At 40.0% G+C, this 18,995-nt stretch overlaps 1 protein-coding gene across 1 annotated transcript in view; it reads left to right on the top strand.

Annotated features, from left to right (window-relative positions):
- The window catches only part of LOC103134429 (PDZ domain-containing RING finger protein 4), a 60,429-nt gene extending 42,193 nt beyond the window's left edge, over window positions 1-18,236 (top strand). The window contains exons 4-8 of the mRNA XM_007546677.2: window positions 4,886-4,984; window positions 8,967-9,029; window positions 11,747-11,848; window positions 12,644-12,772; window positions 14,427-18,236. Of these exons, the coding sequence (XP_007546739.1) occupies window positions 4,886-4,984; window positions 8,967-9,029; window positions 11,747-11,848; window positions 12,644-12,772; window positions 14,427-15,899 (1,866 nt within the window). The 3' untranslated portion in view covers window positions 15,900-18,236. The remainder of the gene's footprint in view (window positions 1-4,885; window positions 4,985-8,966; window positions 9,030-11,746; window positions 11,849-12,643; window positions 12,773-14,426) is intronic.
- The last annotated feature ends 759 nt before the right edge of the window (window positions 18,237-18,995 follow it).

The raw sequence follows: 18,995 nt of genomic DNA on the forward strand, positions 1-18,995 counted from the left end.
GCCGCAGTACAATACTCTTTATTCCCGAGTTACTGACGTGCGAGCAGACGCAGCGCCATGCCTCCGACTGCTCTGATGTATGATGATTGCTCAGCTGTCCCTCCCTCTATGCGTTTAATTTGAATTTGTTCAGAATGCTTCAAGCCATCGAGCTTGAGCTGTCTCTTCAAATCCTAAACAGATTTGTGCACCCGCTTGGATCGCTGAGGCCCCAGTGTCAAATCCAAAATATATAACATATTAAAGGATCTGTTTATGCCTCATTGCTATTAGAAAAAATCCTTTTTACAATGTGCACGCTTAGCAGGCTTCACAGTTTCATGTGTGATCTGTGTGGTGGTGGAGGGTTATAGCACCCTAATGCAGCCCCACTTGCAGTATGACAGCTAAAAATGCTGTGAGGGGGATGGAGGCGAAGCTGAAAAGCCTCCTTCTGAATGGAGCGGATTTCTGCTGAGGGAGAGATGCAAGAAAAATTGCCTTTGCTGGGAGTAAATGCTGCGGGAGAGAGCACTTTGCCAACATATGAGAGAAAATATCTAAATCTGATTCACTTCTCTAATGGAATGGGAAGTTAATAACGTTGAGATATTCCCGGGCTTACTTTATGTAACAGTGTAACATACAATGCTCTCTGTGGATGCTATACACACATTCAGGAGAAGAGGATGTGTCTGCTTGTGTTTGGACTGCGGCGTGCATGCAAATGTCAGATGGATGAGTCGCATGGATGTTTCTGTTTACGCACATTTACAGCTTCCGCAGTCGATACTTTTCTTTTAAAAGTCTATCAAGTGGCTGCAAATCACGCGAACGGTGTTGCACTCAGTAATGAGCCCATTTAGAAAACATCCCTGCATTAAGGCACTGTAAAAAGCAGCGTTAATGTGAGCCAGTTGGATGAAATACGAGGGAGACGTGAAATGAGAGCCAAGACGGCTGGTTGACTGAAGGGATTATCGTGCGCTAAAAAGCTGGAGTGCTGTTTTATAACACTTCAAGGGTGGATTATACAGTTTGGGGAAATTAAACATGGCTGCAGATGCTCGAATTCTTGTTGTGACAGACACGAGCCGAACATTGGTTTGACTGACTTATTTTTTCGTGAGGATTCGATTTCCGGCCTCATTCATTTCTTTAGCGAGCGGCTAAATTTGGCCAGAACACAACTCTGTCATGTGGCTTTACAAACTACCTGCTTCATATTAGATGAAAGCCCTCCCACTGCGAAAACACAAAATCTAAAAGTATTTTCTTTTTATTGGCCAGTTTCTAGCCAAAAAAACTACCCTTGAAAAAAGACTAAATTAACTTGCAAGTACTTTTTCAACAAGATACGAGCTTATTTGAAGCTAATAATTTATGTTGATTTTAAAAGAAACACTAGACAGATTTTTCACATGTAGTTTGGGAAAAATGCCTTGTTATAAGTGAAATGATCTACTAGCGCGAATTGACTAGACCTTTGTTGAATTAGGTCAATCAGTTTTAAAGGGGTGAATATTTATGCAGTCATTTATGAAATTATTAGATGTTAAATATTTTTGTTTGATGGTCGTTATTTTGTAGAAATATTTTTGTTTTTTTTGTTTTTTCGGTTTTCAGTGTATTTGTAATTTTTATTTTCTTTCTCAAAAAAGCCAAATCTTTGGCAAAAGAAACAATGAGGGTAAAACATCCAAAGGGGTTGAACACTTTTTTAGAGACACTGTCGCTCTAATTTAATTTTCTTGTTGGATCTCCCAACATGAGTATATAAACTCTTTGCTCTCCCTTCGGATTCGCCAAAGTTCGTCGGCCGCCTCTTATTGCTGCAATTTCACAGCCTAACATCATACATTTCCAAGAAAAGCTCCTCGATGCGTGTCGGCGCTGAACCATGTTAGTAACCGTCCCCTTGATTAGTTTTGGTGAGTTCAGAGGAAGCGAAACACTCTGAGCTCGGAAACAGCCATCCCTCTCTTTCTCTCTCTGTCACCCTCTCTCCCTCTCTCTCTCTCTCTCTCTGCCAGTGGTAGCCATCAACGCATTTGGCAACTGCTTTTTCAATTACCAGTAATCAAAGGCGCGATTATCATGACAGCATCAGATGTGCTTTGATGGTGGCCAGCAATCTTCCTCTTAATCACACCATCACAGCCATTAATCTACTGTCGGCCCGCAGTCTTCCGTCTGAGAGGCAGAAAGCTCGACTGGGAAACGAAGGAAGGAGGGGAGAAAAAAAAAAATCAAAGAGGCAACAGATCGGAGGAGGTGTTTTTGATGGTTCAGGAGGCAGACACCTTTTACAGAAGCATCTGAGTGAGTGGGTGTTTTTCTTTTCCACGCAAAATGTTCTTAAAGCAAAAAAAAAGAAAAAGCTCAAAAGCATCTGATGGAGAAGAAGGGATGACATTGTTAAATACACACAGACTACGTGGGAATAGCTGCAATCTGTTTCCCGCGATCCTCTTGCCACAGGTCCCCTCCGCCACATCCAGTCATTTATTAGTCATAAGTAACTTCGGTCTTGTTTTGCAGGCAGAAATCACGCAGCACCTGCTCGCACCTCCTAGTTCCCTTACAACCAACAGGCAATTTGTGTGAGTTTATTTTTAGAGACCTCTCTGAGAGATTGCAAGTGATTTCAGTATCTCCCTCTGATTTCCCTCAACTTCACGCGTCGCGTTAGCATGCACGATGTGCTCAGCACACACCTCCAGTTACATCCGCCACCGCCTTAGTGCTTCTGGAGCATTCATTAATAATCTCCCTACCAACCCCACCAATTTGAAACCTCTTTGATGAAATTAATGACTAATTTTTTTTTATCATTTCTTTTTAGACCTAATCTGCTCAGCCAGAATGCATCACATGTAGTTGTCTTTTTCCATTTCTCATTCATTTGAAGTTCTGACCATGTCTGTCAAAGTTTAATTAAAGGCACATCAGAAATTATGAAATGACAAACGACAGCCGGATGACATCTTTTGCTTGTTTTCCAAATGTGCAATGCTTTTTGGAGCAAACCAAGGGTTTGTGTCTGCGCTCAGATTTAGTTTTGATGTCAAGTATCGACAGTGGAGTGTGCAGCTGCTGGAACCTAATTCCAAAAACACCTGAGAGATCTATTCGAGCGCCTGTGTGAAAATATACAGGTGGATCTAAACTATTTAGAAATACAGCCAAAAAGTTGACGTGAAAAAGAGAAACTTGCATATGTATATTACCAGTTTTTATTGTGATATTAGTTTGTTTAATCTATAAGTAGCATTTGGGTTTTTTCAGTACATAAATGTAATGGCCTTGACGATCGTTGGGAAGACGCTCTGACACCGTCCACGACGACAGGAAACCACACAAGGCTATTGCTAAAGAAGCTGGGTGTTTAAAGAGCGCATATCAGTGGAAAGTGGAGTGGAAGGAAAACATGTGGTAGTGAAATAGTACAGAAGCAAGAGGGAAAATTGCAACCTTCAGAAAGATTGTGAAGACGAGGGCTATTTAAGAGTTTAGCTTCAGATTTACAAGGCGCTGAGTGTGACGGGTGAGAGCATTTCAAGGGACATAACAGATGCATAACGAGAACATCGGCCACAACTTCTGTGTTCCTTATGCCAAGATGCATTGATGAAGTCATTCATGGAAAGTACTGTGCAACTGCTGAATTAGATTTAATTTACTTACATTTTTTGTGAGGTGAAATTATTTTTATGTTTGGTTTTATGCAATGGTAACATTTTCTGAGAAATAGAATTTTTGGGATTGCATCAATGAAATAAATCACTTTTTGTCTAATCCACTTACAGTAAAATCCATGTTATAATATTGCAAAGTTAATTTGTTGATTTAAGTCAGTTCACTTAGTGAAACACATTCTATAGATTTATATTCATATATTCAAGCCTTTATTTATGTCATTAAGATATTATTTTTTTGCCTACCCATAGCAAAATTTTGAATATTACACCAGATCAATAAAAAAGTATTTGTTTAAATGAGCTTTATGAACATTATGTTTACTGCCTGATTAAAGATTTCAAAAAGTACCTTTAATCTAACAAGCAACTCTTGGAACACAATCTAATTGATTGAACATGATTTTTTTTATTTTTATTGAGTTTCTGAAATAACTTTTTATGCTATTCCGTTTCCTGAGATTGACCTATTAAACACATTTATGTTGGACAGACATAAAAGGAGACACAAAAATGATATTCCAGCCTAAAATGTTTCTCAGAAGCCAGCGATCTTAAAGCACAAAAAAAACAAAGTCCAAAGCAGAGTTGGCCTTTTCCTCTTTCTGTCCTTCGTCTCATCCCTTCCCCCTTCGCATACCTAAAGCCATGCCACATCTACCACACATAACCAGCCAACCTGCACTTGTCACAGACAAAATGGATCTCTTTCTTTTTATACGAGACCCCTGTGAGTCCTGCCAGAGTCCTCGCCGCCACCTCATTTCTCTGCCCCGCTCCATCCTCCTCTCCACTCAACCACTTCGCTCCTGCTGCTGAGAGACGTTGTGTTTCTGCTCTAATGAAGACCTTGGGAGGGAAGGCCATTTCACACTTGATTCCCTCAAACACCCTTGATATGTTTCAGGGGTTAGGAAATAGGACAGGGGCTGGTGCTGTTTGGTGTTTGGCTTCATCTCCTGTTGTGGTCGAAGTGAAAGTGCAGAGTTGGACTAAAGTGGCTTAATGACGGAGAACCTTTTTGTGAGGAAAAGGGAAAGGATAAAGATTAACGTCCGTAAATAATCAAGTTTCATAACTTACCTGAGGTAGGTAGTAGAAGACTAAAGCCGTTCGTTTGTGCTTTTGTTTGTCGCCATTATTGCTGTGCCTCAAGATTATTCTGAAGTGTTTACGGTTTCAACCATTCTTCTCTTTCCCTTTTATAGGAAGTCGAACTTTGTCGTCTCAGCTGTCATGAGAAACTAGGCCTCACTCTGTGCTATCGAACGGACGAAGAGGAGGATGTGGCCATCTATGTCAGTGAGGTTAGTACATGATTTACAGACATTTAAAGGCGATCATTAATTATTATTTAATAGCTCCATTTGAATTACTGTGAAACAGCTGAAAACATTGTGCATGAATTAGATCAATAAATGTCAGAGACGCAAAAAGGCTTTGGTAAATATACCAGAGGAGCGAAACCCCAGCTGGTGGATAACAAAACAATCGCCTGAGACTGCGAAACCAGAAAAACAAATCCGTGCCCTGCCTGGACTGATTACAAGAAAACCTGCAACTCAATGCCACGCACTTGGATCCTGGAATGAATGAATGAATGAATGAATGAATGAATGAATGAATGAATGAATGAATGAATGAATGAATGAATGAATGAATGAATGAATGAAACTGTTCAAGGTTAATAACACTCTGAGAGCTTTTGTTGTTCCACAGCCTCGTGGAGGCTGTGGAAACCATCCTCGATGCCAACTTCAAGCCCGTTGCGCAACTCTCAATCAAACGTGACATGTACCAAAGAGCTGCTCTGTGCCCCTCTGCTGTTCTGCATGAACCCGAATGAACCCCCATCCTCCAACTAATCAGCAAGACCAGCTACGGATACCAACTCAGAAATGGGGTCACCGTCACTCGCCTCCACTACATGGACAACTTCAAGGTGATCTACAGCAGGGACATTGAAATTTCATTCGGATTGGACAAATGTAGCTGGACGTTCTCAAAGTGATGGTAACATCCATATTAAAATGCCAAACTCACCATCTTATGGTGGATTCCACCCAAAATCTACTTAATCACAGTCTTTACATTAAAGGAAGAGGAGGACCAGTGAGCATCAAACTAACTGGTCCAAGATAAAACTTCCACGCTCAAAGAATAAGTCAGGGAGATGTGAATGTCTCTGACAATGAAAACTGTAAAAGAAGAAATTGGAGTTATCTTTACAGGTAGAAAAACCCTCCATAGTACAGGTGTCAAACTCCAGTCCATGAAGGCCGGTGTCCTGAAACCTGGAAATGTATGATCTCTGTCAACACAGCATAAGCACATAATCATTAGCGAGTGCACAAGGAGTTATAATTGAGTCCTTTGATTCAAGGGTGTTGTATTTGGGAAGCACCCAAAAGGCTGCAGGACACCAGCCCTCAAAAACTGGAGTTTGGCACTTTTTTGAGGCCTGGCTCTGAAGGAAGCACCACAGAGAAATGGCTGAAGGGTCTGAAATGACCTGAACATGCCTGAAAGACAGCACAGAAACACTAATCCTATCAGAAATTGAGGTATCAAGATATCTGGTGCAGGCTGTGTAAAGAGATCCCAGATACAATTTAGCATCTCACAGCAGGATGTTGGGAAAGCAATGCATGTGGAATATGAACTGGAGACCTTCTGAGTCAAAGTGGGATTCACCTCCCAAGGTGGTAGAAAATGATAGAGCTGAGCAACCGGATCCATCCATCCATTGTAACACCTGTAGAGTTGTGAAGGATTAGTGCCTATCTTCAGGGGTAAACAGGTGAGAAGTGAGGTCATACTATAGATGCGTCGTCTTCCCCAAAGTAGGTTTTCTTCACATGAAAACATGATGGACACATAAACCCTCCGTCTCCCTTTTGCTGCTTTTCTCCCAAATGCTAAAGCTTTGATTGCTAGCCGTTTGGAAAATGAAAATATTAAACCTCTCGGGGCAAAAGCTCTATGCATATTCCGGGAATATCTCATTTCTTTGAAGTTTCTCGTTTACATATTAAACTCTGTTGTAGAAACCAACAATCATCTATCCAGATCAGAGGACCCCGGCGCAATGTTGTGCTTCTCAGCCTAAATCAGATGTGACATTTCATATTCATCCACCAATTTACGATTTACTTTAGTATTCATGTGAGCAAAGCGGGTCTCTTTATTGCTTGCGGTATTTCAAAATTGAACTCTCATCAGACACAAATTACATTACCAAACAGATGATCTAACTTGCGTGATTCTGCTGCCAGCTGCCAAGATGAGATGACCACCAAGCAAAGAAAGGCATAAAAAAAAACCCATAAAAAATAAACCAGCGGTGCTTTTTTTGTAGTTGAGTGTGTTATTCAGCGAACCTCAGAGAAGCCGAGAACAGGACGGCTCTGACGCAAAAAGAAAAAAAAGACTTGTTCTCTGTTTTTGTACAACTTTTTTTTTTTTTTCAAACACTGTTCACGATTCTCCTCAACTTTCTCCCCGGCTTCATTTGAAGATTTCTCCAACCTTTGAGAGCTGAGCTGAATATAAATCTCAACCCGCTTTGGTTTTTGACAGCAATATATGTGTTTATTTTGTAAAAAAAAAAAAAAAAAAGTTAGATAAGGACAGTGCTGCATTCAGATGAGCTGACTGAACGTGTACAGGATGGTGGAGGATATTACACAGTCTGATCTTTTATTAGCAAAAGGAACCAGTGATAAAAAGGTTTTTCCTTAATAACAGAACTTACAACTTTGGTTTTTTTTATTGATCAATTACTAGGTAATAGCATCAATTATTTTATTGTATTTCCTTTTTTCAGAGATTACTCTTAACTCCCATCTTCTTACAGTGCCTTGCTTACATATTCATAACCTTTGCGCCTTTCTTTTTTTATGACAACCAGAACATGTAATTTATTATTACAAAAGTTCCCAGGTATTGAATATACTTTTCATTTCTGCATTAAATCTTGTTTATCGATATAATGTGATATTCTTATTTCAAATGTTTTGTTTTCATCAAATGTAATCAGAAAATCAACATATTTAACAGAAACAACGGCTTGGAAACGACGGTCTCATCTATGTACTGTGTTTCACTTAATGAATTAGTTACTGAAATAAATTAACCTTTCAATTATTATCATTTTTTTAAATATACCCAGACCATTTCAGTAAGGTTCTGGATAGCGTCACCCTGCTGGAAGGTGAACATCTTCCAATCAACTCTGACCAGCTTCCCAACATCATGTGGTCAGAAGTGTGAATTTTAGCTACAGCTTTTGACTTTTTATGTTTTTAAAGCCGAAAGTTAAATTTTTGGTCTCACTTGACCGTAGCAGCTTCTTCTGCGTATTTGTTGTGTAGCCCATGTGGTAAGCTAAAGGGGCTTTTGGTAGCTTTCTTTCTTGCAGCAATGGTTTTCTTCTTGTCGCTCTTCCATACAGGTCATGTTTATGGAGTAGCTGACAGCTCTGCTCATGATGCTGTTTGTTCACTAATGTTCTGTAACAAACCTAAAGGGTCTTGACCAAACAGCTGAATTTAAACTGGGATTAAAGTGCTGATGCTACTAGTTAGTCTTATCAATAGCGCCACCTTCCTCTGCTAGCCACCGACATCCGCTAATAACATATGCAAGCCACACCTTTTCAGATTTTTAGATTTTATTTCCCTCCCATCCCCCCAAAACGTCCAATAATATCTGAAGAAGCCAGTCATACGAAAACCGTTGCAAGGCGCCGCACCTCCTTTCTGTTCCAGTCTTTCAGCGATTCCTTTCTGAGAACGTTGCTTCTGGTTTAACGAGCGTTCCTCCGTGTGGGACGGAACTATCATGAAGATGGAGTATCTTACTTCCACAGCCCACCTCAGAGTTGCAGTCTGATTGGAGGAAGTGGAAACAAATTGCCTCAAATTGCTGTTTATAGGGCGAGAGAAGAGTTTCCTGCCCCTTGTTGGCAACCATTATTTCCGAGAAGAGCAAGCGGGTTGTGTTGATGCAGTGAGCCTAAACACCAGAGACGCCCTTTGAAGATGCTTCTAGGGAGAGGAAAAAAAAAAAAAAAAGAACGAAACAGTCACTGCTGACAACTCCAGTGGTAAATATTGTTTTCAATAGATTTCAAAAAAAGATCGTAAATCTGATCCAAGACGTTAGGTCTGACGCCTCCCCTAAACACTACGAAACAAATCTACAGACTAGAATGTTACAAAAAAATATCCTGTTTGTTTCTCCAGAACATTCTGTCTAAACTTTTTTTTTTTTTTTTTTGATGTGCAGGTCAGTCCCAACAGCATTGCCGCCAGAGACGGGCGGATCCGAGAAGGGGATCGAATCTTACAGGTGCAGCATTCGGCTCTGGTCGCCAACCTGCTCCACACCAGTCCATCTTTGGCTTAACAAAAAAAAACGATTCTTGTGTTGTCTTGTTTTACTGAACCGGCCTCTTCCAGCAAGAGAGCACATTTATTTTTAATGGCAGCACATTATAGTGGGAACTTGCCCCCGCTGTGACTGTTAAGGGGGAAGAAATGCCCCCCTGGCTGTTTTAGTTACCGACTCAGCAGCAACAGGGGTTTTTTTTTTTTTTTTGTAAGGGTTCTGCTTCAGGACGGCGCTGTGTTGCAGCTCGTTGCCTCCTGTGTGATGGCTCAGAGGCTGTGACTGCCATTAGCCTCCAACTTCATCTTCAGTGCTGAGAGCAGAGAGCATCACCAGCAGCATTTGTCAGGCCTTATGGTGAAGAAAAGCTGCTCTCTGCAACCATTATAGCAGGAAGGGACTGATTGCGTCCTGTTTTTATTGTTAGGGGTTCGTTAAGGATTTTACTTTTCTCGCTTCTGTCATAAGAGGAACTCAAAACAAAAAAATAGAACCTATTTGGTGTTCTGATAATTGCATGTTTGTGTTTTTGAACAGATACGGTTACATTGTGCTTTAATTACTGTTTCTCATCCCTCTGATTCTCGCATCTGACTACGCAGAAATTCGTCTGCCTTAATTAATGCGCCCAGGCTCTCCGACTGCCCACATAACTTGCTAAACACAACATTTAGTTAATGGCAGCACTTTAAATCTATTCAGACTTTGTGCTCCGCTGCGTCTTCAGGGTGACTTGCGGTTCAGTTCTGTTGATGCGTTCAGTGTTGTCACGAAATGACTTCGCTTTCAACCTCTGTGTGTTCAGTGGAAATAATTTGAAGGGGGCCACAAAATATACCTCTGCTTTTCCCACTACGATGCAAACTCTCTTTAAAATTGTTTAAATAATTCAGGCTACACCAGATTAATCAATAGCAAAAATATACGAGCCGTATATTCTGGTGGAATGTAAAGTTTTAAAGTGGTGGTGAAGTAACACAGCAAGGATCTGAATAATTGATGAACAGGAACTTTCCAACGTCAAATTCAAACACACCATTAAGATTAATGCATTTGAATCCTTTTATTGGATCAGGTGTAAAAAATTATGGAAACAACACACAACAATGTACAGCTCTTGGAAAAAATTAAGAGACCACTGAACTGAACTCCACTGAAAACCTCTTGGTTATTCCACCAAATATTGGTTTCTGAACTCTTGTTAATGTTAAAACATTAGTATTGTTGTTTCTAAATGAATATGAACTTGTTCTCTTTGCATTATTTGAGATCTAAAAGCACTGCATGTTTTCTTTATTTTGACCATTTCTGTGAATAAATGCTAAATATTTGTTTGGAATTTCGGACACATGTTGTCAGTAGTTTATAGAATAAAAGAACAAAGTTAATTTTACTCAAACATTCACCTATAAGAGTACAATCTGAGAAACTGGTCATCTTAAGTGGTCTCTTAATTTTTTCCAGAGCTGTATATTAGTACTGTGCTTGTATTCCACTTCAGATATTTGGAAGTGACATTATGTGATATTATAAGCAATTTGTTTTTAAGGGCATCTCTGAAATGACTCGTACATCCGTTGTTTTCAACAGACCCAAGTCACTTTCTGGTTGACGATGCTTTCATCCAGAACCATTGGTAAAATAATCGGTAATTTTACTATCCTTACAATCTGCTTTCATAATACTTTGATCATTAAACTTAACAAAACTAGCACTGAAAGCAATTTTCCAAATATTTTACGCATATTGTTTCATAATGTGTACAACTCTGCTCCACACAAAAGCTGTGCAAGGGTAAAGTGCCTGGTTGTTGTTGTACAGTGTGTAAAATAAGTTTGATAAAGAATACACATATGGCTGGATTAACACAAAACAATAGACCTTCGTTAAAAAATCTTGACAACACAAACTACAAAACAGTTTACAGTCTGTTTTGACTTGCATAAAATCTCACAGCAGCACATCAATAACAGGTATCAGGAGTTGAACTTAAGCTTGGACTCTGATGGCTATTATTTAAAAATGACTCGATCAGTGGTAGGGTCTACGGAGTAAATAGCACAACAGAACACATTTTTAACCAGTATTTAGTCGAGCACCACCAGCAGTGAAAAATGACATATATTCTTTTATGCAAATGCACCTCAGTGTTTTGGAAAACCTCGATGACAAATGGACAGAGGACCGAATTGCACAAGGTATGCGAGAGCTGGATGCATAACCATTACTGAGGCAATTGGCCAGTTGAGTCTAGTATGAGTTGTGCTGCTGATTGTAGCCAGGATGAGGCATGTGCACGTGTTTGTGAACGGACCAGTACTCCTGCCCCATTATCGGCTGCTGACAGGACCATTATTCTCAGGGCAAGAAAAGAAAAAAAAAAGGAATCCACATGTCAGTGGTCGGCTAATTGTATGGCTGGATTCGTTTGCGCTGCGGAAACTCTGGTGAGCGCTCCGACTCTGCCATCTAATTCATGGTAACAGCTTGCTTCCTGGTTTGCATTTTCGAGAAACAGCCAGCATTTACTCTCTCCTCAAGAAGATAACGTCCTTTTTTGGGCGGTTCATTTTTATTTTTATTGGTTTGTGTGTTTGTGGATGTGCATTCTTGCTCGTCTGTTAACCTTGCTCTTGTGGTAATTTTTTATTTTTTTTTTTTGTAATTTCCATCTGCAGATAAATGGCAATGATGTGCAAGACAGAGAAGAAGCAATGGCTGCTCTCTCCAGTGATGACTTCAGGAACATCGTACTACTGGTCGCCCGACCTGAGATGCAGGTTAGACTCACTACGCTTTTATACCCAAGTGACAGCTGACTTAAAGGCAAACGTTTTATGAAATACAACTTGGACGGTTTTCCATTAGCATTATTTGCTCAGAGCAAGCTTTACCATTCCCGGATGGCCAAACAGCCCCCCCTTCCCACCAAGCACACAACTTCTCCTGGTGGAAGCCACCACTGGGACACCTCATCATGTTTTATTTTTATGTAGCGCCACAGTAATTGACTTCCAATGGTAAGCCATAAAAGCTAATGGCATGCTAATGTGGAGTGAGTTCAGGCCCAAGGCCAGGGACGAGTAAGTAGAAGGACTCTGCCGCAGTGCAGATGAGCAGGAAAAGCACTAGTAGGCTCTTTGTAATTAAGTGGCTCCTCCAGTAGTAAACGTGGAGTAATCAGATACGGATACCGTTCGGCTCGGATCAAACAGCCTGATGGATGACGCAAAGGTAAAAGGTCAAAAACGGTGGTTTTTACGCACGTCAGACTGGATTGGTGCAGTTGAAAGATCAGCAGTTTTTTTTTTTTTTTTGTTGGAAACAGAAGCTAAATCTCAAACACAGCTGTGGTTTCCGGTTTTAAACCCACGCAGGGGCATTTTTCAGGAAATCCCATTTGTGCACCCATTTGGAAAATCCAGCTATTTGTTTTAAGGCACTGTATTGTCACAGGCTTTGGGCCGTGAAAAATCATGCTTTTCCCTTTTTTTTCTTTTTTCCTCTGATTCCCATCATCCACCTCCCCACCGATGTTTCTCCACTATGTGTTTTCCTTATGCTTTCACCCCCAGCTGGAAGAGGCTTGGCTGGATGATGAGCATAGCGAGTTCCTGGAGCAGCTGAAGATGGAAATGTTGGAGGAGCAGCGGAGAGAGGAGATGGAATTAGCTGCCTTACAAGAAGAACAGGAAAAGCAGCAGGTCGGAGGAAACGTGTGTTGGTCCAGCAGTTTTTTTTGGCTTTTTTCAAAATTTCCTGAAATTAATTTGATACACAAGGGGCTTTTACTCGGTTCAATGGAATAAACCACCTCACGAAGAAGAAGACATTGACGCAAAGTTAGTTTAAAATGACAATGAAGTCTACCTTGAGTCTTTTTTTTATTTTTTTGCAAGGATGATTGAAAACAGGCTTTGTCCTTTGAATAAAAAAAAAAAGCTAATTTAAATGAATATTTATGAATTGGGACTACTGAACCATTTAAATTCCAAACATTAATAATCATAATCTAAAATTCTCTTTTTGTGGGACGAGAGCATTCGTTGAAAATCCGTACAAATGAAACTTCAAAGACGTGGCAGAAACGAGACGATCCCCAAAGCATGAGCTGTAAAATAGTATATATCTCTCTCTCTCACTCTCTTTCGCACACACACAAAAAAAACCTATGTCCGGTGGGAAGGTGTAGAATAAATTTAGACTGACTACAAGAGTGAAGAGAGCGATGCAGGTTTATGCTGCCTGCACGATTATCCCCCTCCTTTCATAAATCTTTGAAAACAAACATCCTGCATGTTTTAAAACGTAAATACTTTTTATATATAAAACAGTAAAAATGATATTTGTCATGTCTTAGTAGATTCATTTTTGTTAAATTACATATAGATAAACTGATGGTAGCTAGAAGAAAACTGGAATAAAGAAAAGAATGGTAAAATCATTCATAATTAATATGGAATATACTGAACAGATTCCTCCATCAGCAGATTAACTGGTGGCTTCTGATCTCACCAGAACATATTAAGATATCTCGTTTCAGATGGACCGAACCAGTGCATATGAACTATGGGTTCATTTTTGAGCTACGAAAAATTTGATCTGTAACGGTAAATGGTGCAAAATCCGATGTCTGTCTCATCAGGTTGAGTTAGTGAAGGTTATGATCTGCTAATGGGCTGGATCAAGACTGGGAAGGCTGGGAATGGACTACAGATGATCAGAGCCATTTCTGTATCATCTACTTCCTGAATACAACTAACTAGGGAAAACAGTGAAGAAATATAAACATTAACATGACAGCAAAAGCATCTTTCAGGCAATATCCTTGTAAAACACCCCACAAGAATATTTTCATTTAGAGTTGAGCTAGAGGTAGCAGGCTTCCTCTTGATTTTGATTTGACTGCTCTGTGATTTTTTTTTTTTCTTACAACGTGCATGTTTTCTGGTGCAGAAAAATGTTTTTGTTCTGAATGTCATAAAATTTAAGTAATAGTGTTTCAGCTGTTCTGAGTGCAGCTTTCTCCTGCACTGAGAGCTGTGTGTAGTGTGCAGAGTAGGTAACATGCACAGAAACAGATTTTTGTACCCTTTGTCTCACTGCACACTTTTAAAAGGGTAAAAAAAAAAAGTCCATATTATATGAGAGAAACCCAGATTTGATCCACATAATGGTGTGCATGAACAACAATGCAGCTTTTAAAGCTAACTAATTCATGTTCCTATGACCTGAAAGTCATAATTTTTATGTACCGGTAAGTTTGCAGCTAACGTAATCAGAGACAGTGCAAAAGTAACTGATATCGAGACCTAAGATTGTATTTACTAAAGGTATTTTTTCTTTATCCTTTTTCAGAGATCCGAAGATGACAAGCCTTCCTGTTCAACATTTTCCTACTCAAGAGACAGCCTGCCAAGTCTGAAAGAGAGAAAGGAAAACTCAGACCACAACGTCTTAGCCCAAATCCAGAGACGCCTGTCCCGGTGCCTACGGGACAGTCAGGACTCCCATTGCACCAGCGGCAGCAAGCGACTGGAGGACAAAGACGACGAGGACAACGATGAGTCAGAGGGAGATCGTTTCCAGCAACTTTTGGAGCTAAAATGTCAGATACACAACAGCGGCGAGTACGACCTTTTCTACAGCCGCCGCAGTACTATTGAGTGCAGCATGGCGGAACAGAGCGATGTGCAACACGAGCTGCGTATGCTAAACGAGGAGCTACGCAGTATTGAACTTGAGTGCCAGAACATTATGCAGGCCCATAAGCTGCGCAAGAGTCAGCAATCTCCCTTAATGGGACGTTCTGCACCCTCCATTAAAAGTCAAAGCCCCAAACACGGGGAGTCTGTTAAGGGTAAGCTGGGTGACATTAATGAGAGGATGGAAAAGTCCGACAAGGACAGCTCCAGTGCCTACAACACTGCCGAGAGCTCTCGCAGCACGCCCTTGGCCATGGACCGCTCCCCAGAGCACTCTCTCCAGAGAATGGTCAGCCTCACCAACCAGAGGAACCTCTATGGCGGCTTTGCTACCGGCCAGTCACCAAGCCCGAGCCCCTTACCACCTTGCAGAACCCCCGTTGTGGGCAAAAGCAGCAGCCCCGACCACAGTAATCCTTCGGAGTCGGATCAGACACCTCAGGCTGAGGAGGAGGGTAAAAGAAAGTTAAAACAGTGCACTTCCCAGATTCCTTACTTCTCCCCTTCCCACAGTTCCCAGCAGAGGCAGGCCAACATTCCCGCCCATGCCCGCCACTACCAGAGCTACATGCAGCTGATCCAGCAGCGTTCCGCCGTTGAGTACGCCCAGAGCCAGCTCAGCCTGCTTAGTGTCTGCAAAGAGCCTCAGAGGCCCATTAACGAACCCAAGATGGAGTGGAAAGTCAAGATCCGCAGCGACGGCACCCGCTACATCACCAAGAGGCCCGTGAGAGACAAGATCCTGAGGGAGCGGGCCTTGAAGATTAAAGAGGAGCGCAGCGGGGGGATGACGACGGACGACGATGCAATGAGTGAGATGAAGATGGGGAGGTACTGGAGTAAAGAGGAAAGGAAGCAGCACCTGGTCAGGGCAAAAGAACAGAGGAGAAGAAGAGAATTCATGCAGCGCAGTCGCCTGGAAAGCTTGAGGGAGAACCCTCAGAGCAGCAGCGAAGGTCGAAAGGAAGTCAGTATTATAGAGCTCAGCCACAAGAAGATGCTGAAGAAACGCAATAAGAAGATTTTGGACAATTGGATGACCATCCAGGAGCTGATGACACACGGCACTAAGGCCCCCGAGGGAGCAAAGGTGCACAATGCCTTCCTCTCAGTCACTACTGTATAGGACAGAGACGGCCTTCATTCTACCCCATGTGGTAAAACATACTTGCCTCGTTCAATGCGGCATTTTTAAGTGGACGGTCGGAGGAACACTTTTCACTCTTTGTATCCCAAAAAGCATTTTTAAAGAGTTTATTTGTGGCGTCATGACATTTTTGTGATGTTTTTTCAAAACAAGTTTCTCACATGACCTGGGAAACATGGCGGCATTTTCTAAGAAACTCTTGACAATTATTTTAATACTTCACTCTGAACATGTCTATCTTTTCGATTCTATTTTCATATTTATGTTGAACTATATATCTCACGGTGGTTGTTTGGCAGAAGGTAATTTTTCCTTTACCCGTGTTTTCAATGCTGTCTTGCAGTCCACGGATTTTATATGCCCGAGTTCTGGAGCTGAAGCCGATCATATTCCTCTGTGCTGCTGGCAGGTTTGCTGAAAAGATGTTTCTCTCCCAAGTACAAAACATCAGTCGGTCAAAAGTTTAACTGAGCTACATTAACAGTTTGATTACTAAAGTGCTTTTAAATTATGTTAGCAAATTAAATTAAGTTGGCAAGTAACAACACTTAAGAGATTCTTAAAAATGGTCTTCTGATGCTTTAGTATTTTTTTTTTATTTTGCCTATTAAATTCCAACTACAATTTACATTGTTTCTATAAGAAATTATTAATATATGTATAGCTACTAATGTTTTTCATATGCACAGTGCTCTCCACAATTATCAGCGCCCCTGGTAAAGCTATACTGAATAATAGATGTTTATAATAAATTTGGGTCTAGAGGTTTCAATGACCTCAAGCTAACAGTCTTTACCGTAGTTCTGTAACTGTGACTTATTCTAAAAATGTTTTACTTTGATAATCAAGGATCTTCATCAAGTTCTGTTTGTCACAATTTAAGTTTTAAACTTTTGTTCTAAAGCTACTGTAGGTAAGCTAAGGCTAGAAGCCATTTTTTATTTCCTGGTTTCTAAAAATCCACACACCCCCTGCCTTTTATGAATGGACATGCTCTCTTATCCTCCCTATTTTGAGGAGTGATTAATGGAAACTGACCACATGTTATGGATGAACTTTTTGGAAGCTCTGATGAATTAAAAAAAACAACAAAGTTTAAATTAAAAGAATGAGTCAGTTATTTTACAGGAGTTCAGATGGTGCCAATAATTTCTCAACAAAGGATAGGTTTTTGCTACTGAATGATTATACTTAAATCTAATATTTGAGGTTTGTGTGCGTGTATCAGGTTTTTATATCCTTATGGGAACCTATTTCTGTCTACAATGTGAGGTTATGGGGACCGTTGCTCCTTGTGGGAACATTTCCTTGGTCCCCATGAGGGAAATTGTTGTTTATGGGTTAGTGGTTTGGTCTGTGATGGTTAGGATTATGGTAAAGGTTAGGCTGTAGAAATTAATGGAAGACAATGTGAAGTCCCCACAAGTGATGAAAACGCGACTGTGTGTGTGTGTTGTATATAATTTTTCTGCAATCTTAATAAATTCGGGTTAAAGATTTAGGTAAGTCTTTATGTGGGGTGCCAGTAACTGTGAAAAGCGACAAATCTTTTCAAACAAACTAGATTTGCACTCAGCTTTAATCTCCTAAAAAAAACGAAAGAAACATGACAAAATTTCAATTTAATCAACCATCATTTTTGCAACATTAGGAATGGTCTTTGATCATTTGGGATCTAATGTTTACAAAAAGAATGTTATTCCTTATTTTACAGCCAAACTCTGTAATTTGTTTATTTTGGTGTACCCCCTTAACAAAAGGCCATCACATCCCAAAGGACGACGTACAAAAATACTAGGCAGACTCTTCCACTTATTCAGACATTCTTGTCGTTAAACTATTGGAGAAAACCAAAGCAGCCTGAGAAAATATCCAGCTAAGCACTTCCAAACTTTTGACTTCGCTTTTTAGGTTTGCAGTAGGCGTATTAGTTAAAAAAAAAAAAAGAACACAAATATGTTCTAAAATTTGACTTCTTGTTTTCCTTTTCAAGGCTTTTACAAAACAATAAGAATAAAAATCAAAGCTTCAAAGCCGCTATTTCCAGTTTCATACTAATTCAGCTCATTGAAATTCCTCCGAGCTCTAGTTTACATACCTCAACTGAGAGTGCATCAGAAAGCACTGAGGTGATTGAAACTCTGTTTCACAAAAGCATACAGCAGTTACAAAGAGATGAAACACTCTTCATCATGCATATTACATATCAATCTGTAGGGATTGTTTAGTCTCTGGATTCATCTTCTTTTTTTTTTTGTTTACTTTGCCAAACAGATGGGTTCTTGGAAAAATATCCCAGCTCCTTCAGGAAAAAAACAAAAAAAAACATCAGCTTTGATCAGGAAAGCACATCAAACACCACCTGAGCAGGACAGCAGAGGAGTTTTCAAAACGGCATCAAGTCGTTCTTCGGACTAGATTCGGTTTTCAGTGCGGTTTCTTGTTTATCTTTTAGAGGCTCATTAAAATTCTGAAACTGTGATCAAATAGTCGTTAGAGTACATTTGTTATTTTTTTAATCTTTGAAATTTCAAAATGAAACTGACATTTTTACCTTTAAAAAATAATCTGTTTGTAAGCAGTCATATTCTGGTTTATTTTGTTTTTTATATATATATATATAAATACATATTCAAGAACAGATGAACACGACTGTTCCTTTTACATGCTGGGATTTTTTATACATCAATTTAAATCTCTTTTACTCATAGCCTTAAAAACTCTAACCTCAATGATGTATTGGTGGGTTGATCTTATTTTCCAAGCAAACAAGAATCGTTTAATCTGAGAGTTTTTTTTTTTGTTTGTTTGTTTTTCTGCCTTATTTACAATATATCATGTACATTTGGAGTATTTGATTACTGGATATGTTGAAAGACTTTCTAAAGGTGTTTCTGAATTATGTTTGCAGTTAGGTTTAAGGGGCACATATCATTTTTATCTTTTTTCCAACTTTAAATTTTCAAACGTACTCAGGTTAATAGCTCATGAAATATATACAGTAAATGGTTTCTAGGTCCAAACTGAGAAAGAAGGAAAATAGAAAAATAGTGAAAGAGACACCAAACATAAGGC

This window comes from Poecilia formosa, unplaced genomic scaffold (genome assembly GCF_000485575.1).
Source record: "Poecilia formosa unplaced genomic scaffold, Poecilia_formosa-5.1.2 Scaffold17, whole genome shotgun sequence".
NCBI lineage: Eukaryota > Metazoa > Chordata > Actinopteri > Cyprinodontiformes > Poeciliidae > Poecilia > Poecilia formosa.